The following is a 21,688-nucleotide window of genomic DNA, read 5'->3' as shown; positions in this document are numbered from 1 at the left end:
AGAAAAAATAGAATTCCTCAGATATAATTACAATTTCACAGCATTCCACAAATGCACAGCAATGCACATGAGTGGTGCAGATGAAGAGGTTCCAGGAACAGCCAGTTGGAACTGGGCACTCTTCTGGGGACAGCTAGAACAGACTAGATCAGTGAATGATCTGCTGGATTATCGGTTACTTTCTGAAGCTTCAGGCATCAGTACAGATTAGGGGATGCTGAAATGAATGACTTCTAGGCTGAGTTTGTGCTGTGTTTGTGTGAAGTGAGTGAGCTGGGTGTACTGTGCACCACAGTTTTCTGACGGAGGAAGCCTGATTAAAGATGTCCATGCTAAGTGCCTTCCAGATATGTCAACTTCTCCGTTTAGTAATTGTATGGTATTTCTGTGTTTTCATTATTAAAACTGTTGTGTAACACAGAACACAAGTAAGGTAATTATGGAGGAAAATATAAAAGAAAGTATAAAATGCATATTTTTCCTCTTTTCTTCCCTTAACTGATTTCAAAAACAACTGCACAAAACATTAACTATAAAACCGTATTGTTGCACTTTTAACATATAAAGGTGTAATATATGTGACAATAATAACACAAAGAGAGATGAGAAAATGGATATATATTTTATATTTAATTGGAAGAGGTTTTTCAACTACAAATACAAAATTTTAAAATAGAAGGCTATTCAGGTTATCTATTTCTCCTTAGGGGAACTTTGGTAATTTGCCTTTCAAGGAATTTGTCCTTTTCATTTAGGTTGTCAAACTTACTCACATAAATTTATCAATATTCCTTTGTAATCGTTTTAATATTTGTAATGATATTTCACTTGTCATTCCTGATATTTGTAATTTAAGTTGTCTTTCTTTTTAACTGATTATTCCAGCTAGAAGTTCATGTTTTTTGTTTGTTTTCAAATAACCAGCTTTTGTTTTCATTGATCTTTCCTTTGGTTTTATTTTCTCTTTCACGGATTTCTGTTTTATTTTTGAATTTACATTTAGTTTGCTTGAATTTACATTTAATGTTGTACATTCTAATCTAAACACAGCTTTAGCTGTATCCCACAAATATCTGACATTTTTTTTTATCATTCAGTTCAACATATTTTCTAATTTCAAGGTCCAGTTCCAAGTTATCCAAATTCTAAGAGAAATCTTCCTCTGTAACACCAGTTAATACTGACAGACTCCTAGCAGCTTACTCAGCATTAACTGTAGGACCTTAGAAATATGCAGTATAAGAATTTCAACCAAATATCGTCCTCAAGTTGACAGCTCCATTTTTAATTCTTTCAAGTGCCTATACATACATATTTACTCTAGCTGTCGTGTCCTCTTCAGAAAGGTCAAATTTATCCTCCTCCATTTCACTAACTTTTACTTGTTTTACTACTTCCAAGAGCAGTGAATCACTGGAAGGCTGCGAATGCTGGATACCTGTTAAAACACAAAATATCTATTAAACACAAAGGAAAAAATATTTATATTATAGGCTTACTGCAATTTTTTACTGCTACTTATATGATTAAAAACTAATATGTATATAAGTTTAAAAACTACTTAATTTTCTAAGATAAAAAATAATTTACTACAGAAAAGTTTTTATATATAATTTAGAGTCATCTCTGATGTTTGATGGTGAAAGAAATAAATGTTTTTAACATAAGGGTTTTATTTTGAATGATGGTACTATTTATGTTTAAGAAACAAGCAAAGTACTCTGATCATCTTTAGCTGTAAAGCATGCTGAAAATTAAGGAAAAGGAAGAATTCTTCTGAATGTATTAATATAATACAACTATTTTACTGTACATTTTTATTAAAGAAATACAACGAAAGAAAAAAAAAACTGTTGTGTATATCAGCATTGAGACTATTATTTCTTGCGTTTAACAGCAGTCTTTTTTTGTGAGTCCACAAAATGAACTCGCTGAAAAAGAGAACATAGTTCATCCATTTGGCTGGAATTAGGAGTTGCTCCAGAGCCCAATGCCCTCTGACTAGGCTGCTGTCCAAACACAGCAGGCTGGTTACCACTTGATGCCGCACCAAAAATAGGTGGTGGTGCAGGCTGGGAACCAGTAGCGAATAATGCTGTGGCGTAAGGCTGGCTGGCACCATGGCTTTGTCCAAATGTTGGGGTCTGGTTAGCACCAAATGCTGGACTGGCAGATGGTGTTGAAGGTCCAGTGCCAAATACAAAGGATCCTCCAGAGCTAGATGAGGTTGTAGCTTGAGAACTGAAACCAGACGTTGACGTATTATTACTCGTGGCTCCTGGACCTGAGACAATTGGGGCGACAGCTGTACCAGTGCTATTTTGCTGAGAAAATTGCAAAGACTGAGATGAGCTGGGTCCGGCAAAGTTACCAAGGGCAGGACTGATGACGGGACTGCTGGCCTGTCCAAGTGCACCAGCGGCCACAGGGAGGCTGGAGGAAGGGGTGGAATGAGCAAATATGCCACCACCTGCTAAAGTGGCTGATGTCCTTGAACCACAGAAGCTGTTGTTCAAGAAACTGAAAACTGCCTTTCCTGTTCCTTGATCAGCTGCAGTACTGGTTTGAGCTCCAAAACCAAAAGTGGCCTTTCCTGGCTGCTCAGATGTCTTCTCAGATGCTTTCCTCATATTGAAACCAAATGCCAACTGTGAACAACTCTCCTCTTTCCTTCGCTTTGAACAACTCTCCTCTCTCCTTCGCTTTGAACAACTCTCCTCTCTCCTTCGCTTTGAACAGCCGAAGGGAAAGCTTGCCTTCCGCTTTCTGTCTTCTTTAGCAGTTTTCGTCCCATATGCAGGAGTAGCAGAAGTGACGTGCTGCTGCTGTTTCTCCCCTGTCCCTCCCAAAGTGGACGCTGAGGCAGGTGGCACAGAGGCAGATCCCATATTGCCAGAAGCGGACCCTCCTTCGGCTGGAGGCAATTCCTCCGTTTCTATGTCTGATGTCTGACATGTGACTGGAGTCACTGAAATAATTTTGGTTTCTACTGTTCTACAACTGACGCCGCTCTTGCTCTGAGAGGTCGCTGCAGTATTAGCAGCAGCTGGATCATGATTAATAACACTTGTGCCAAAGCTAATAACTGCAGAGGCAACTTTACGAGGTATCTCGGTGGATTTCTCAAATTGAAAACTTCTGTTCATGGCGTCTGTGGATCCAGACTCTGAAGACACGCTGGTTTTGAAGCCTCCCTGATCTCCAAACTGAAAGTCTCCAGTACTTGTTGAAGTCGGAGAAGGCCCAGAAGCAGGTGATGGGTTTCCCAATTTGGAACATGAGGCTGCTGGGTTTGAACGTGAGGAACAGCTGACAATGCCTTTAAACTGAGATTTTGTGCCTGTTGTGCCTGGCTTGGCACTTTCACATGCTGCACATTTGGCAGAATCTGCTCTATTCTGTACTAGGCATACTTCACAGTCCCAGCTTCCCTCGGGATTCAACTTCTCCAATCCTAGAGTATCTGCAGAAGAAAGAGCGACAGATACAGTGCTGCTACTTGAAGCAGGTACTGAGCTCTCTGTTTTCTTGGACATACAGGACATGCATTTATTGTCTTCTGCATTATTACAAACACTGCATGTTGGACACTCCCAAGATCCTCTCAGTGTTTTCAACTCATTTCCAATTCCTGACGTACCAGTGGTCACAGTGCAGCTAGAAGATGAAGCCGTCATAGTTATGTCACTTTCTGAAACCACTGGCAGTGGAAGGAACCGGTTGACACCAGTTCCAGGTTTGGCTGTTTCACAAGCTATACATTTTCTTGCTTGAGGTTTATTTTGCACTAAACATGCATCACACTCCCAAGCTCTGAATTCTGGTTTAAGTTTGTCCCCAAAGCCTGCCCCTGATGCAGAAATGGTTGGTTTGCCACTTTTTCTTGCTGTCCCAACTGCTGTTTCTTCAGCAGTACCTCTTGGTGGCAACTTGGCAGCTTGACAGGCTACGCACTTCTCATCAGTTACTTTGTTTGGGAGTAGACATGTATCACAGCGCCACGATGATCTAGCTTTTAAACTTTCCCCAAGTCCAGTTTCACTAGAGGAAAACCTACATACGGCTGGTCCTGTATAAACTGCCGGGCTGGTCGTGGTCGGCTGAGCAGCAAAAGCATCTACCTTTGGTGATAGGAAACCAGGGTTTTTCAGAACATCAAGGACTCTTCCTCCTTTCCAGGTTTTTGCAGGTCTAGAAGGGCCCTCATCATTTTCATCTAGCTTCCTCTTATGGCTTCTACTAGTCACTGCAGTGATTTCTTGAGCTGAAGCATTTATCATAGGTTCTGAAGTACTACTGGTGTCTGCAAGTTCTGCTTTTGCAACAGGCATACTAAATGTAAATTCAGTAGATGATGACGGCAGTACAACTGCCTCAGTAGATTTTACAGTGGAAGAAGAAAATCTAAACACGGGTCTGCCAGTGCTGCTCAGAGAAATCATTTGTACCTTATCTGTTACTGACTGTGAAGGACTCATGGGAGCTGGAGAGGAAGTTGTCATCAAAGGACAATGAAAGCTGAAGGAAGGGAGGGAAGAATTGGTGATCGGTAGAGAGATTTTTGATAATAGTAGTGCTTGCCTTTCCTCCTCCACTGGTGGTTCAGATGTCAGGAAGTGTGTTCTCTCCCGTTTGACTTTGCCACCTCTACTACCTGCTCCAGAAGATAATCCATCGGGGGCAGGGAAACGCAAATTTTGATGCGGAAAGCCACTTTCTTGTTCTCTGTTTTGTCCTGGTGTCACATTGTTTTCATAATGAGTACTGTGCTGTTTAACTATTCTTCGATCAGCCTTCCTCAATTCATGAGATGGGGTCAGAGACGGTTTAAAATAAACACTTTGATTTGTTGCTCTGGAAACTAGCTTTGGAGACATGAGTTTTTGAACAGGATACTGAGAATCCACCTTATCTCTTTTGGCCCCCAAATCTGTGTTATCTATCTGACTCCTATCAAGAGGAGAACACACAGGAAAAGACAGAACATCTGCTAGAGGTCCTGATAGCTTCTCTAAAGATTGTAATATTCGCCGAGCTGCTAAACTAGTCACACCATAGGACTGTGCATTGAGTTGCTTAGCTTTCATCTGTCTTCTTACTGGTGCCTGACAAGGGGTTGTTGCTAGTTTAGAATGTCTTACAGCAGCTGCTGCCCCACCATACGTTGTTTTTCTAGGATAACAAGGAGGATCTCCATGCTGACTTGTTTGAAAGATCAAAGATTTCTCAAATGAAGGGGAAAGTGTCCCAAATGCAGACAAGCTGAACGCTGGTTTTTTTGGCCTGGTGGCAGTGTGCTGTGAGAGCGAACGAGACCGTTCAGCCTCTGGGGACCACAGAGGTGGCACTGAAGTCTTATTTGGAGCAGCCATAGCTTTATCGGAAACTCTTGATGAAAAATCAAAATGATGGCTAGTGGACGTGTTACTAGCACCATGCTGAGAGGTAGAGTCTAAAATTTCCTTCACAAGGGAAAAGCCAGGACTGCCAGTTGGGAATGCTGATGATGTGGACAGCTCACAATTTGAAACATGGGATTCCAACACGGAGAAATTCGAGCAGCTCCGACGAAGAGATGGCCTGTTTAATTCACCTGCATAATCTGAAGCAGGGCTGGTTGTTGAGGTGTCTTCTGTATTACCGACTGCTGGCTCACTAGTGATCCTCCCATCATTAATATTAGAGCTCTCCTCACAGGCACACACTATCTCGTCATCTTCCCTATTTTCTTGCGAACATAGAGTCTCCTCTGCATCTGTTGTGTGGCTGCATACATCTTCATTCTTGTTGAAATATCTCTGTAGCCATGCTGGCACGTTATTCTGAACATATTCTGTAACCCTGCTAAGAATGCCCAGCTGGCGCCGTCGCCCCTGCGAGTACGGCGTCACGGGACCGGGGTGGCAACGCCGTGTCCGGATCTTTCCGCTGCCCCCTGTGCGTGGGGATCCAGAGGCCATGGCAGAGGCTGCCCCGCTTCCAGCTCCGGGACGGGTAAGAAGGGTGGGAGAGGTAGAGGCAAAGGCCGCAGAGCCCCACCCTGGCCCTGGCCCAGCCTGATGTCCTTCAACACTGCCCAAGCTGGGGGGCACAGGTACAACAGGGACCACGAGGTTAGGAAGAAGAGTGGAGCAACAGTGCCCGCTAGGGAAGTGGGCAATGGTGCCAGCAACCGAAAGCCAAGAGGTGGCTCCAGTACTGCAGCCTCCTGCGGATACCACCTCTGTGGGTGGGGCGGTCTCCATGGAGATCTCTCCCAGAGGACAATGCTGCCTCCTCACAATTCCACTTCTGTGGGTGGGGCAGTCTCCATGGAGATCTCTCCCAGGAGACAGGGAGCAGCTCCCAGCATTATTGAGGCCCAACTCAAACGCTGGCCTTGTGGATTCTTCTTCTGATGCCTTGGCCAGCGCTGAGATGGCTAATGCCACCAACGACACCCAATGACCCCTCTCTGCACACAGAGCTCACAGTGCTACTGCCATCGACCATGCACACTCCGTAACATGACATGCTTGTACTTGCACTTATTGCGAGTAAGCCGGAGGTGATGCACACACAACTCGCCAACACTCAGGGAGAAAAAAACCCCACCTATATAAAACGATTCCATGACCCCTCCCCACCACACTGAACCAGGCTCTGGGATCCACTTCCAAAGACTGTACCTCAGGCTTCCATAGCACCCCGCATGTCAGCCTTCTCTGCCCTCACCTGGAGCCCCGGCCGTGGGAGGAGATATGCACCAAGAACTGTCCCAAGTTCGTTCCATCCAGCTTTAGTGAATCTAAACCCCTTTTACAAAAATATGTGCCTAGAATACACCTGCACACTGAGTATGAACCTTTTACTTTCACCCAAAACATATCAGCAAAACCATGCTATAAATCACAAGAACAGGCACAGCCCCTTCTATAGCTGGAAAACAGACCCACACAACTTACACATACTCCAGTCACTTCTTCCTATCTAAGGGGAAATGCTACACACACTCAAATTTGTACACACACACCTAGAACCATACAAAACTTCCACACATAATGCCCGTTTACCACCATGTATGGCCAAAATACTTCTCTGACATATACACAGAAAACCTCCACACAAACACAGTCCCTGTCACACTTTCAAGTGAAGAGTTATCTCATCCACCACTCTACCGTGAACCTGCAAACAACTGCCTGGTTCTAGAGTGCACACAAACTAGTATACACTACATAAACACAAAGAAACATCTCCAGTCTGCCAGAGATGAGGACAGAGGAAATCTCTGCCAAGGCCCAATTCATACACCGACAAATTACCACAACCCCAGATACTCCAAGGTAATTGTATCACATGCTTCCATTACATACAAACGAAATTGTCCCGCATCACTGGAAACACACAACCCAAACTTCCATCAAATACTCGGCTCCCAGAATGCACGCTAACGACTTCCTACAACAAAATGCAAACACATAGTCCTAGAAAATGTGCAAACTCCCATGCACCATAAATACATACATCAATGAAATTCAAATTCAACTTCCACCTGCCTCGAATATACTCAAATACACAACATACAAAGTAGGCAAATATAATCACCAATACTTATCTGGTCCCACATCACATACCTGTGTGCATAAAGAATCACACAAAGCAAATGCCACAGAATCCTACAATCTGAACATATAGGACACCCTACCAACCCACTAAAACTCATACAGCTACCCTTCACTACCCTTCAATACCAATATATGTAGACACGTATCTGAAAATCAATACAAGAAACTTACCTGGCCATTCAATGTGCCCTGAGTGTTCTCAGTTACCCAGAGTTGCATGAGTCACTTTTATAAATTTTATACTCATAGATCCCTCTCACTGATTCTCTTTCCCTAGAGAACCCTAAATAATACACCACTAAATGCCATACAGCTACCCTACCATACTAATATATGTAGATGCACATCTGAAAATCAATATAAGAAACATTCATGGCCATTCAATGTGCCTTAAGAACATGCGAATGAGCCCCAACAACACATTCCCAAACATTCACAACACAGGAATCCTACACCCAAGCTAATACATGCAGGCACACTGCCTAACAAGATCTGGATGCACGTGCATTACCACTTGCAATGCCTCCGTGACCCAAACACAATTCCCCAACATTCCGGGGCAAAAACCCACAGGTATGTGAAACCACCACGTCATCCACCCCATCCCCACCCCGAACCCGGGCTCTGCGACCCACTCCCGGGCCTCCACCTCTGGGCTCAGCAGAACCCCGCTGGACTGCCCGCCCTTCCCAGTCACCAGCTGCTGCTCCCACAGAGTCCCACCTACCGTCTCCCTGCCCTCTCCAGGCCTTTCTGGGTCCACACCTGGCAGTCTTTCCCCACCTTGGGATCTGCCTTCCTTCCACCTGGCCTCGTGCTGGCTCACATTCCTTCCCCACGTCTCCCAGCAATCCTGGGGTGTCCACCTGCTTCCACCATCTAAGCCTGCTCCCCTGGGTGGGAGGGTGCTATTGTCTGTGTCCGTCCACCCTTCAGGGCAGGTCAGTGTCAGGAGGATGGGGCAGCACTGGGATGTCTGACTCAGGCTGCTTCACACTCTGGGCCAGCCCATGCCAGGTGCCACTTGCCAGCACCTCCTGTGACATTTCTCATGGGTAGGAAAATGAGCCCTTGGACATTCCCTCCTCCAGGCTCTGGCACTTTCTTTCCCACCTGGCCACCCTGTTCTCCGCCCCATTGTCCTGCATGAGATACTTTCCCACCTGTTTTTCAGTCCATGATCTGCAAGCTCCATTGAGAATTCCAGCTCCTTGGAATCAAGGAGGCAGCAGCTGCTTCCCAGATTTGTGAGAACCTGGGTGGGCTGGGGAAGGAGAGGAGGGTTAGCTCAGGGGGGCCCTGCCAGCTGCCCGGCCCCGGTGAGCAGCCAACCCCCAGCCCAGGGGCATCCCCAGTGTCCAGGAACTTCCAGGGGCCTCCGCCAGCAGCAGCCTGCCCAACTGCCAACCATCCCTCATGGACCCCGGGAGGGTCCAACAAAGGAGGTGCCTGTGGCCTGCTGTGCCCAGCAGCCACCCATGGGAGAACTGGAGCTTGGAACACCCCTATGGCCTTCAAAGCAGGGACTATCATCATGCCTTCTGCAGAGGAGGGGCCCAAGTCCCAGGGGACAGCCTGGACCGTTGTCACCATGGGATTCGACTCCATGGTGACACCTTGAACCTCTGCCTAGCTGGCGAGTCCCATACTCCTGACCACTGATGGGCGTGGGCACCCCCCAGGCTGTGCCAGCTCCCCCTCCTGGGCTCTCACTTCCTCTGCCAGAGCCTGGCTTTGGGCTTCTCATTCCAGGGGGCTGTTGATAAATTTAATTGAGACCCGGTCAGCAGAGATGAAAGAATCTTTTTAGTTGTCTCAGCTCAAACTACACCCAAAGTGCAAAAGGTCCCTAATAAAATTATTTCTTTGTGACTTTTATCAGAAAGAAAGCAACTTCCTGGGAAGACCACAACTGCAAAAAAAAAAAAAAGATACATAACAGAAAAAAGCTTCTAGCCAGCATCCCTCACAGGGACACAGGCAGTTTTGCAAAGTGCTCCTGGGCCCCAAAGGAGTGCTCAGCAGGGCATGGAACTGGGACAGAGACAATAGGCTGGCGAGGGGGAGCCCAAGGGGGCAGCACAGAGCAAGGAGCCCACATCACACTTCCCCACCTCGTCCCCTCCAAGCCGCAGGGAGTCCCTGACTCTCACACAGAGACACACACATGTCCCTCTGTGCACATGCACACACAGAGAAGTCACACTCACACATGCACACATACTTGCATGCAGATATACCATGTACACACATGTACACACATGCACACACACCAACACACACATGCAAATGTGCAGGCACATGAACACATGCTCGCACATATACGTACTACCACACAGGAGCACACATACACACTCACACAGACACACTTACATACCCAAATATGCACACACTGACACAGACGCACATGCACACGCACTCCCACTTCACAGCGGGGTCAGTGAGAGGGTCTCTTGCCTGGCTGACGCAGAAACACAGCCGACCTCAAGTCTCTCATCATGTAGGTTTGACTGTCCTCACTGAGGCATTTGGGGAGTGCATGGGGTTAGTGAATAATTGCACCAAGGCCAAAGGCACAAAGTAGAATGCACACTTGCCCCTTTCATCTTTCAGCCCAATGCTCTTTCTAAACTACCAAATGGCCCCTCCAGGTAGGCCTCCGGGCCATGCTTGAGCAGTCACCGCTGACTCAATCCGGCCCTTGTATCATACAGACAGGGAAACTGAGGCTTGGGGAGGTGAGGGGGCCTGGTCAAGGACACATGAAGGCAGCATCCACACCCAGGGGATGGGTCCCCATCCCAGTTCCCAATATCCTGGTGCGGTCGCGGTTACTACTTCTAGGGGGAGAGGCGGCCGGTAGCCGAGCCCTCAGCTCTAGGGGCTGCTTAAAGGGTACCGGCGGCGGGGGCTCTTTCCCGGAGGCGAGGGCGAGGCGGAGGACGTGACCGGGGTCCTCGGCGGGAGGCGTGCAAGGTATGGAGGGCGGCGATAGGGACAAGACACTCTTCATCCAGTAGGAGTATGCGCCAAAGAGATTTATTCAGGGGTGATTACAGGTTATATAGGCTGGTAAGAAGGGCAGGCCTGGAAAGGAGGTGAAGCAGCCTTAAATGGCAATACTGAAGGGATAGGGGCTAGGATTGGTTCTGAGAGAACGCAGGAGCCGTTGCAGCGGGGCGGGGGTTGTTCTGGCCACGGGCATGCGCGCTGGCGGTGGCAGGAGTGGCCTTGGCGCCAGGGAGTGAGTGGGTAAGATAAGGAAGTGGGGAAAGGGCAGTTGGGAGAAAGGCGGTTTCCTCCGGCAAGCCTCCCCTGCCCGTGGCATTTTGGGTGAGGAAAAGGGAGCTGCCTTGACCTCGCTCCCCAGGCTCGGGGGGGGCTGCAGAGGGCACTCACGCCCGTACCTACTACCCTCCCCAGGGGGTGATCAGGTCCCCTGGCCCAGGCCTGGCAAGCCGAGGTACAAGCTCAGACACCCGCAATTCCCCTTTCTTTTCTAATTAGAGGAAGAGGCTTTACCGGAGAGGCCCACTACGGGTGAGGGAAGGGGGAGGTTAGGGAAGGGAAAAAGGGGTTGACGGTGGCTCAGCGAGGCTGGAGCTCAGTGTTGGTGTGGTGCCCGGGCGCTTGACAATGGCTTCGCTGCAGCGGGCTGGGCGAAGGTGAGGGGTTTAAAGTTCAGGGGTTCAGAGAAGCTGGAACTCGAGGTGAGAGCGATGTTCAGGTGATTGAGAAGGGTCTCGCGGTTGGCGAGTCGACGGGTGGCGTTGAGGTCGCGGGGGGGTTGGCTGTTATCTTGGAGTGGGGGGCGTCAGAGGTGGCGAGTCGCTGATACTGGATTTGCACGAACGAGGAAAAAATGGCATCCGTTTGTTTTCTTACAAGCTGGACAATTTTGCGGATGAGGCAGGGTCCTAAGATGAGAGCTAGAATAATTATTAATAGGGGGCCAAGAAAAGGAAGGATGTATGGGAGAATGGGAGTGAAAAAACTGGACCAATAACTGGTGGCTTCACGATCTCTTTTACGCTTTTCTAGTCCCTCTCGGACCCTTTTCAGGCTATCCTCGACGAGACCTGTGGAATTGGCATAAACACAGCACTCTTCTCCTAGGGCGGCGCAGAGGCCTCCTTCTTTGAGGAGGAGAAGGTCAAGACCTCGGCGGTTTTGGAGCACTACCTCAGAGAGGGAATTGACAGAATTTTTTAGATGGTGAATAGCGTTTTGTAAGTGATGAATGTCTTCGTCAACAGCCGCCCTGAGGTGAGTTAGGGCGGAGTCTTGACTGGCTAGTGCAGCGATTCCGGTGCCAGCGCCGGCAAGACCTAAGAGGGAGGCAATTGTAAGGACGGTGATGGGCTCTCACTTTTGCAGAAGGGCAGGAGCTGCAGTTTTTTCTAGACGGAGGAAGAAGTCTTCTTCGCTGTGGTATAAGACCCTAGGGATAAGGACAATTAGGAGGCAAGTTTCTTTATATTCATTGATGACATTCGTGCTGAGACAGGGGGTAAGTCCTGTAGAGGAGCAGAGCCATTGGGAGGAGTTATGAGGAATGAGAAATTTTGCTGAGCTGCTGGGAGATGAGTAGCTGGCACAGGCAGTGAGGTCGGGAGAGTTACTGGAGCGAGGGCGGACGCACTTTCCCGTATAGGAGACTGAATGAAAGGTCAGGGGGACGGCAGAGGTATTCCAAATGCATTCCAAGGGGCTGTTTTCTGTGCTTTCTGAAAAGGAGAGGTTGGAGGCAACGGGCTCGTATAGAGAGGAAGAGGTGGAGAGGCAGAGCCAGCAGGATGAGGTAAAATTGGGGTTGGAGGAGTTTACTGAGGCAAAGGCGGCTTGGATGAGGCTGAGGAGGGGAGAGGAATAACGAGAAGGGGGCAAAGGAAGCTGGGGTGGTGGGGTTTGAGATGTAGTTGAGGTGCGTTTAGCCGGAGCTAAGACGCGGCTGGAGGGCTGTGGAAAAAGAGGGTTAATGACCTTGTTGGGACTAATGTTAAAGGGCTTTTTTATAATAGTATTTTTCTTTGGTTGGTTTATAGCCTCCTTTCTTATGAATATAAGGGTTCCCCGATCGAACCCCGATAGCCAAATTCGGAAGCCCCAAGTTTTACCCAAGAGCCAAGACGTATCGGCAGGGTTTTGTATGGTGAGCATTAGTCTTTTAGGACAAGGGTACCTGTTGAAATAGCGATAGCCTGGATTTTGGCAAGAATATGGGATTACTGCGAGGTTTAGAAATTTGTCAGGGACAGAAGGTTTCCAGCCAGTGGCTATTGTTTCACACCCCCAGTACGGGCAGTAATAGTTTGTTGGGGAAATTACAGTACGATTTTCCAGGATTTGAGGATGGGCACATGTAATATTGGGCCTGGGGATTACTTACCTTTTGAGCGCAGGTTTCTTCGACTTTGGAGACAAAGGTGGCGAAAGGCTTACTCGGTTCCTGGAAGAGCTTGGTGAATTTATTAGGCCGACAGGCAGAGCAGTTGGCAAACGCTTGTAAGGCGATTCCCCAAAGGATAGGCCAAAAGGTGGCAGGTGCATTAATATAAGCAGACGCATTTAGAAATGCTTCAGTGCCCAAATAAGCTTCAGGGGGATGATAGACTCCAAGGGCTGCATCTTGCTCACTTTGCTGAGCTGCTTTTGCTTGGAAGTGAGCACGCCAGTTAACAAACTGACCGGGGTTAAGAATGGAATGGGCAAGCGAGGCCCAGTCTTGGGGGATGCAATAGTCCATGCCGAGATCCTGCAGTATTTGGGAAGCGTATGGGCTACCTAACCCGTCCTCCTTGACGGCCCTGCGAAGCTGCTTAATAGTATCTGAGTCAATGGGATACCAGTCATACGGTTTCTGTGGGGTGGGCGCAAGGTTAAGAGGAAAGCAGCGAAAAGCACGAGAGAAAGGAGGACGCGCTTGAAGAGCGCTAGGCACGGGAGTGGGGGTAGGGGGAGCGTTGCCCCAAGGGTTGCCTTGAGGTGTAGAAGGCAGCCAGGGGTTGTTAGTCGGCAGGGTGGAAGGAGCGGCGGCAGCTGCCGGTAGCGGCTCCGAGGGGGAGCTCGCCGAAGGGGGAGGTGGGAGTGGGAGGCCCCAAGCGTCGCAAGATGGCGGCGCGGTGGGCGTGGCTAAGACACAAGATGGTGGATCAGCCCCGCCCTGTGAAAGGGTGGGGCCCAAGGCATAAGATGGTGGACTAGCTCCGCCCTGTGGAAGGGCGGGGTAAAGCATATGTGGTTTCCGGCCCAGCTTAGGGCTGATGTCATCGCCGGAGCATTTCCTCCCCTCGATGGAAGAAGAAGGAGGAAGTTCGCCATCTTGGCGTGGCGCAGTGTTATTTTGCTTTTTGGGAGTCACCTCGAGCGCGTTGTTAATCTGCTCGACTAAGGACTCCGTGTCTGAGTCATGATTTGAATTAGTATCGCTATCTGAATCTGTTGGCTGGGTTGATAGGGCCTCCTTGGATTTAATGAGGCCTCGATCAGGGGGGAGGGAGCCTTGAAGGCAGGAGCGGATGGTTATCAAGGTGGGGAGCAAGCCGGGAGGGAAGCGCTTGCTCTCATGTTCCATGGCATTAGTGACTCGATCAATAAGACGATCATAAGTAACAGGGTCCCAAAGATGGCAAGTGGTGAGCCATGGGTTAAAAGGCAGCAGGAGGTCCCAGTACACCTGCAGCTGCCGGACAGACACTTTACAGCGATGCGTGTCTAGGAGACCCGCTAGAGCACGAACTTGAGGTGCCTGACATGTAGATATACGATTACCCATAGCTGAGGGGGGAGGAGGGGGGGTTACTCCCGAGCCGGGCCGGCCTGGCTGGCAGGGAGGAGGAGGAGGAGTTGTTTACCGAGCAGAGAGAATGAGATAAACTGTGGCCGCAAGGCCGAAGGAGACGGCGAGAGCGGAAAGCAGTGCCCTTTGGCAACGGGAGCAGTCAGGGGGGGCGGTTGCAAAGAGGCACACAGCACCAAATGAGGAAACAAAGATACAAAGAACTACAGCAAAGTAATGGAGGGGAAGAGGGAGAGTGTTAGGAGGAACGGGGGTCATAGAAGTGCGCATACAAAAGGACGAAGAGAGCGTAGGGGAAGGGAGGAGTTCCTACTGGATGAAGAGAGCGTGGGGGAAGGGATGAGCGGCTTCGGAGCAGTGAACCTCCCACGGCTCCAGAAGCGGCGAAGGAGAGGCGGCCCTACCTTGCAGGCGAGGAAACGGGAAGCTGGAGAGGCGTCCGGGCGAGCGATCGACCTGCTGAACTGTTGTGTGGAGACGCTCCTCACACGGGGCACCAGTTGCGGTCGCGGTTACTACTTCTAGGGGGAGAGGCGGCCGGTAGCCGAGCCCTCAGCTCTCGGGGCTGCTTAAAGGGTACCGGCGGCGGGGGCTCTTTCCCGGAGGCGAGGGCGAGGCGGAGGACGTGACCGGGGTCCTCGGCGGGAGGCGTGCAAGGTATGGAGGGCGGCGATAGGGACAAGACACTCTTCATCCAGTAGGAGTATGCGCCAAAGAGATTTATTCAGGGGTGATTACAGGTTATATAGGCTGGTAAGAAGGGCAGGCCTGGAAAGGAGGTGAAGCAGCCTTAAATGGCAATACTGAAGGGATAGGGGCTAGGATTGGTTCTGAGAGAACGCAGGAGCCGTTGCAGCGGGGCGGAGGTTGTTCTGGCCACGGGCATGCGCGCTGGCGGTGGCAGGAGTGGCCTTGGCGCCAGGGAGTGAGTGGGTAAGATAAGGAAGTGGGGAAAGGGCAGTTGGGAGAAAGGCGGTTTCCTCCGGCAAGCCTCCCCTGCCCGTGGCATTTTGGGTGAGGAAAAGGGAGCTGCCTTGACCTCGCTCCCCAGGCTCGGGGGGGCTGCAGAGGGCACTCACGCCCGTACCTACTACCCTCCCCAGGGGGTGATCAGGTCCCCTGGCCCAGGCCTGGCAAGCCGAGGTACAAGCTCAGACACCCGCATCCTGGCATCCCTGGCTTTTACCCACAAAGAAATAGCCCCCCAGCCCCTGCTCCCCATAGAGAAGCATGGGCTCAGACACACATACAGGGCAACCGGTTCCTCTGAATGCCTCAAGCAGATGCTTTCCCATGTACCAACAGGCCACTTCAAAGTTTGGAAACTGAGTCAGGCTGCAAGTTTCAACCTTCTTTCCACTTCATGAGCTCTGTAAGCCACAGCAGAGAACAATTTAGTGCAATGAGGGCCAGCCAGTAGTGTGCAGAGAGTAACCCATATCAAGGCCACAGGACCCAGGGTCCCCCACCAGGGCCCTGCAGAGGTGGAACAGCTCCACGGCACGGGGACTGTGTTTGGGGGGTGAAAGTTGGGCCTTGGCAGGAGCTGCCTGCTTCATTCTCACACAAGCCCATGACTGTGGTCACTAGAGAGCAAGGGTCAGTGGCCAGGAAAAGAGTGTGCCTTCCAATGTACCCAGAATCCACCAAAGGGTCACCTGTTTCCAGCCTCCATTCCCACCAAGATGGCCAAGACAGGCCTTAGGCTCATGAGACTGCACATTTCATCTACGTGCACATGGAGGCCCAGTGAGTTCAACAGGCCTCACCCAAGGAGAGGGAAGATACCATTACACTGACCCAGGGGCAGAGACCAGTGACGGTGCAGCATGGTGGACGGAGACCCTGCCCACAGAGCCGAGGGACAGACACAGCACAGTGTGGAAGATGCTGCCCACAGAACCCAAGGACAGGCACTGTCGAGCCTGGGGACAGGGACAGGGACAGGCAGAGCACAGCCTGGGAAGCCCTGCACACTGAGCCCAGGGTGGTGTCGTGTGGAGAGGCCGTACCTCGTCTACATCTCCACGCTCAGGCTGTGGAGGAAATGTGCTGCAAAGGTCAGGCAGGCCACAGGGATGAGTGTGGTGTCGATCCAGCCTGGGAGAGACAGAGATGGAGCTAGCCCTTCTCCATGACTCCACCGAGACTGGGCACATCTTGCAGCATGGGCACCAGGGAAGGTCCCATGGGAAGGTCCGGAGGGCCTGGGAGTTGACGGGGCCCAGGACTGCTTGATCCCTGCCAACACCAACTCTGGATCAGGAGCAGGCCCGGCGCCTCCAGCAGACTGGTGGGCACAGAGAACAGCCAGCCCAGGGCCTTGATATCTTCATCCACCTCTGCCACTGCACCTGCTGCCCAGAATGCCCCCAGAGGTCCTCACCCTATAAAGGAGGTGGGGTGGGCCCCACAGGAAAGAGAGGCTGTCTCTGAACAGGCAGAGACAGTGAATCCAGCCCCTGACACTGAGAGCCTGGGAGGTGAGGGGACTTGCTCAAGGACACAGGGAGACAGCACTGAGGCCCTGGCACCCTGGTCTCTACACACGGGGGGAGGCAGGAGGACAAGGCAGGGCCACTCAATCTACCGGGAGGGTTGGGACTCAGCCCATGTTAGTGTCAGAGAAGGAACCTGGGGCCCAGACTCCAGGAAACCCCCCAGTAGCTCAACAAATAGACTGTGGACTTACGCTGCCTGACATTGAAGCTTACTATAAAGCCACAGTTGTCAAACAGTGTGGTATTGGCACAAAGACAGACACATAGATCAATGGAATCAAATTGACAATTCAGAAATCAACACCCAGATCTACGGTCGACTGATTTTTGATAAGGCCCTCAAATCCACTGAACTGGGACATAACAGTCTCTTCAATAAATGGGGCTGGGAGAACTGGATGTCTATAACCAAAAGAATGAAAGAGGACCCCTACCTCACAACCCTACATAAAAACTAACTCAAAGTAGATCAAAGACCTCAATATAAGAGACAGGAGCATAAAACTCCCAGAAGATAACACAGGGAAACATTCAAGACCTTGTATTAGGAGGTAGATTCTTAGACCTTTCACCCAAAGCACAAGCAACTAAAGAAAACATAAATAAATGGTAACTCCTCAAAATTGAAAGCTTCTGCACCTCAAAGGAATTTCTCAAAAATGTAAAGAGGCAGTCAACTCAATGGGAAAAAAATATTTGGAAACCATGTATCTGATAAGAGACTGGTATCTTGCACATATAAAGAAATCCTATAATTCAAGAATAATAGTACAAACAGCTCAATTATAAAATGGACAAAAGATATGAGAAGACATTTCTCTGAAGAGTAAATACAAATGGCTAAAAAACACATGAAAAAATGTTCATCTTCACCAGCTCTTAGGGAGATGCAAATCAAGACCACAATGTGACAATATCCCACACCATTTAAAATGACTGACTTTAAACAAACAGGAAACAACAAATGCTGGAGAGGATGTTGAGAAATTGCAACTCTTACTGATTGTTGATGGGACCATACAATGGTACAGACACTCTGGAGGACAGTTTGGCTTTTCCTCAGAAAACTAGGTATCGAGTTACCCTATGACCCAGCAATTTCACTCCTTGGTATATACCAGAAAATCTGAAAGCAGTGACAAGCACACATCTTTGCAAACCAATGTTCACAACAGCATTGTTCACAATTGCCAAGAGATGGAAACAATCCAAATGTCCTTCGACAGATAAGTGGATGAACAAACTGTAGTATAAGCACATGGTGGAATACTATGCGGCAGTAAGAAGGAATGAGGTCGTAAAACATATGACAACATGGACGAACTTTGAAGACATAATGCTGAGTGAAATAAGCCAGACACAAGAGAAGAGACTGTCTCTGTAATCACTAATGTGAACTCTGTGAAACTCCATAGCAGACAAGTCCTAACACCCAGAGGCAACAGCTGCTTTAACATCAACTACCAGGTGCGGCCCCTTCCCCATACCATTGCCACCCCGTTTTAATATGAACAAGTTAGGGTGCTCACTGCCTAGACTCTGCTGAAGATGGAGAAAGATTAAGTCAAAGGAAGGAGCAGCGACAAACAAGGTAACAGTGAACAAAGGTCTAGGAATACGGAAGCTTTATATAGTTACATACACACTTTTGGAAGTGGGGCTGTTGGAAGGGCTGCAAGGAGGGAAATGACATGGTGGAACCGTAGGCTACTGCAGCCCTTGGCATTTGTTCTATAGCTGCTCATTGAATTGTGCCTTGAAGGTCTTCTCTTTTCTTTATATACCTTGTACTGCATAAGGAAAGACCTGAAATTGTGGAACTGTAACCCATAACAATTTTGGAAATTATCTATATGACTACTTGTTGAGCTGTACATCAAGAGATATTTTACAATAACAGAAATGGCTGAAGCTGTGAAACTGCGACCCATGACGTTCTTTGAAATTTGCTTTCTAACTACTTGTGAAATCATCCATTGAAACTTATCACTGTTGTGTACATATGTTAGAGTTCACAAAAAAGAAAAAAATGGAAAAAAAATGGACTGTGAGTATGAGGGACGAAAGGGGGGAGGGAGGGAGGGAAGGAGGGGGGTAGAAGAAGGGAGAAGAGCAGAGGGAGAAGGAAAGGCGGGAAGCAGGGAGGGAGGGAGGGACAGAGAGGAGAGGGAGAGTCCGGGTATTATGAACCCATCTGGGGCATATAAATCAATCCAAAAGCAAGAGCCTCATTTTCATCCTAATTTAAAATATACAAAAAATATACATATGACGTTTAGAAAATCTGAACATTGACTGGATACTTGATGATACGAAAGGATTATTATTAATTGTTACTTTTTAAAGGGATGATGCCTGTATTTTAATCGTGTTACTTAAAAAAATATTTTAGAGATAGAAATTGAAATATTTATGGATGAAACAATCTGTCTAGAATTGACTTCAACATAATCTGGGCTAGGGAAGTGGCAAAGGCTTATAGCATAATTCCTCCTTTTGTCTATACTTGAACTATCCCTTACTGTAAAGTTTAGAGTAAGCAAACACTCTCTTTCTCCCTTCAGGGGTGGCCCAGCCCTGCCAGCGGCTCAGGGTGCAGTTCCCATCGCCATCAGGGGGCCCTCCGGGTTTGCCCTTGGGGGTGGCCCCACCTCGCCCTCCTCCACACGGCTCCCTCCTGCTGGCTTCACTTCCCAGGAGCAGCAGCAGGCTGTGAGGCAGGAGACCCAGGTCCTGGGGTCCCTGGGGCCACCCAGGCCCAGCTGATGAGATGAAGAGCACCTGGCCATGTGGGATAGTGCACTTGTAGCATTTGATCACCTGGTCGACAAAGAACATCTCACTGTGGTTGGAGGCCAAATGGCAGAACTCGTAAAGGGAGGAGTTGGCCGAGGCCGGCTTGATGAGACAGATCTTTTCACCCTGCCAACAAGAGGCCATTAGCAGTGCCCCCATCCTGGGGGTGCTGGGATCTTAGAAAGCTTCTAGGTATACGTGACCCCAGCAGGAACTGGGCAACACCCCATCATCACACATGCCCACGTTTCTGCAGCCATCTTCATAAGAGATGGGAAATTTTCATTGATTATTTCCTCTATTATTGCTTCTGCCTCTTCTCTTCTCTTCTCCTTCTGGGACACCAATGATACGTACATTCTCGTATTTCATTTTGTCCTTAAGTTCCCTGAGATGTTGCTCATATTTTTCCATTCTTTTCTCTATCTATTCTTTTGCGTGTAGGCTTTCAGGTGTTTTTTTCTCCAGTTCCTGAGTGTTTTCTTCTGCCTCTTCAGATCTGCTGTTGTATGTTTCCATTGTGTCTTTCATCTCTTGTGTTGTGCCTTTCATTTCCATAGATTCTGCCAGTTGTTTTTTCAAACTTTTGATTTCTGCCTTATGTACATCCATTTTTTTTAATAGTCTTTATCTCTTTTGCCACATCTTCTCTAAACTTTTTGAATTGATTTAGCATTAGTTGTTTAAATTTCTGTATCTCAGTTGAAGTGTAAGTTTGTTCCTTTGACTGGGCCATAACTTCGTTTTTCATAGTGTAGGTTGTAGTTTTCTGTTGTCTAGGCATCTGACCTCCTAGGTCACCCCAATCAGGTTTTCCCAGATGAGAGCAGGCTCAGGTCCCAGAAGGAGGAAATATTCAGTATCCAGTTTCCCTGATGGTGTGTCTTAGAGGACTGACATACCCTGTGCTTTTCTGCCCAGCAGGTGATGCCTGTCAGCCTGTAGCTCCAGACTGGTGTAAGGTGTGGCCTGTGGCTGTTTTCCTCCAGGCTCTGGGATCTTGTTCTGAATGGAAGGCAGGTAGTAGAGCTGAGCCCCTCCTCTTTTCTCTTGGGAAGATACACCCCCTAGAGAGAGGTCATTTGCATATAAATAGATTCTTTGTTTCTCTGACTCTGCTATCTCCACCCCTGTCTGGGCCAGAGAACTGTGAGCTGAAAACAGCTGAGGCTTTCTCCACTAAGCCGCCCAGGTTAGGAGAGAGAGAAAGGGACAGAAAGTTCCCAGATTCACCCACTGTCTAGGGATAGCACCCTATCCTCTGGGCTCCCCATCCTGAGACAGATATGTCCCCTGACTCTCCAAGGTCAGTCATCACCAAAAGCCTTTGTCTGCTTATTGGAGATTCGCTGTCTGTATTGAGCAGTTAACATTAAAACCCCAGTTGGAGCTGGGCTGAGGTACACTTGCTTGTTTAGAGAGTGCTGCTCTCTAGCACTGCGAGGCTTTTGTGAGAGAGGGGCTCCCAGCTCAGGTCTGCAGTTTTTACTTACACATTTTATGCTGCGATCTCAGGCATTCCTCCCAATTCAGGTTGGTGTATGATGAGTGGACACATTTGTCTCCCCACAGTTATTCCAGGTTATTTACTTGTTTCTGTTTATTAGTTGTTCCAGGGGGACTAACTAGCTTCCACACCTCTCTGTGCCACCATCTTAGCACCCAAGCATTTTTATTTTAGAACCTGTAGGAAGTAAGAACTGGAGTTATGTACCAAACAATGCATCTAGAGATGATAAATTCCCTCAGCTTTTGTTTATCTGAGAATGTCTTAATCTCCCCCTTATTTTCAAAAAAGAGTCTCACTGGGTATAACTTCTTTGCTGGCAGTTTTTTCTTTCAGCACTTGAAAGTATTTCAACCCACTTCCTTCTCACTTCCATGGTTTCTGATGAGATATCAATACTCAATCTAATTGGGACTCCCCGGTATAAAACATGTTGCTTTTCTCTTGCAGCTTTCACAACTCTCTTCTTGTCCTTTGC

General features: G+C 48.7%; 1 protein-coding gene and 1 long non-coding RNA gene across 3 annotated transcripts; both read right to left on the bottom strand.

Annotated features, from left to right (window-relative positions):
- Positions 1-1,733: 1,733 nt before the first annotated feature.
- Positions 1,734-6,420, bottom strand: LOC119531099 (nuclear pore complex protein Nup153-like). The gene has a single exon (XM_037831941.1). The coding sequence runs from the start codon at positions 6,243-6,245 to the stop codon at positions 1,878-1,880; it is 4,368 nt and encodes a 1,455-aa protein (XP_037687869.1). The 5' UTR covers positions 6,246-6,420; the 3' UTR covers positions 1,734-1,877.
- Positions 6,421-8,821: 2,401 nt separating this feature from the next.
- On the bottom strand, positions 8,822-20,030 carry LOC119531101. 2 transcript variants are annotated; one of them, XR_005216215.1, is made up of 4 exons: positions 19,559-20,030; positions 16,419-16,506; positions 15,657-15,776; positions 8,822-8,871 (listed from the first exon to the last, which is right to left on the bottom strand). It is a non-coding gene; the product is annotated as an uncharacterized LOC119531101 (long non-coding RNA). The 2 variants fall into 2 exon arrangements; XR_005216214.1 differs by lacking the exon at positions 8,822-8,871 and having other exon boundaries at positions 15,448-15,776.
- Between the last annotated feature and the right edge of the window lie 1,658 nt (positions 20,031-21,688).

Source organism: Choloepus didactylus, chromosome 4 (genome assembly GCF_015220235.1).
Source record: "Choloepus didactylus isolate mChoDid1 chromosome 4, mChoDid1.pri, whole genome shotgun sequence".
NCBI classification, from domain to species: domain Eukaryota; kingdom Metazoa; phylum Chordata; class Mammalia; order Pilosa; family Megalonychidae; genus Choloepus; species Choloepus didactylus.
Note: the sequence above shows the minus strand (reverse complement) of the source record. Positions and strands in the feature narration are given on the sequence as shown.

Coding starts and splice junctions, on each gene's coding strand:
- LOC119531099 (XM_037831941.1), bottom strand. CDS start 6,245: ATGGAGACCGCCCCACCCACAGAGGTGGTATCCGCAGGAGGCTGCAGT.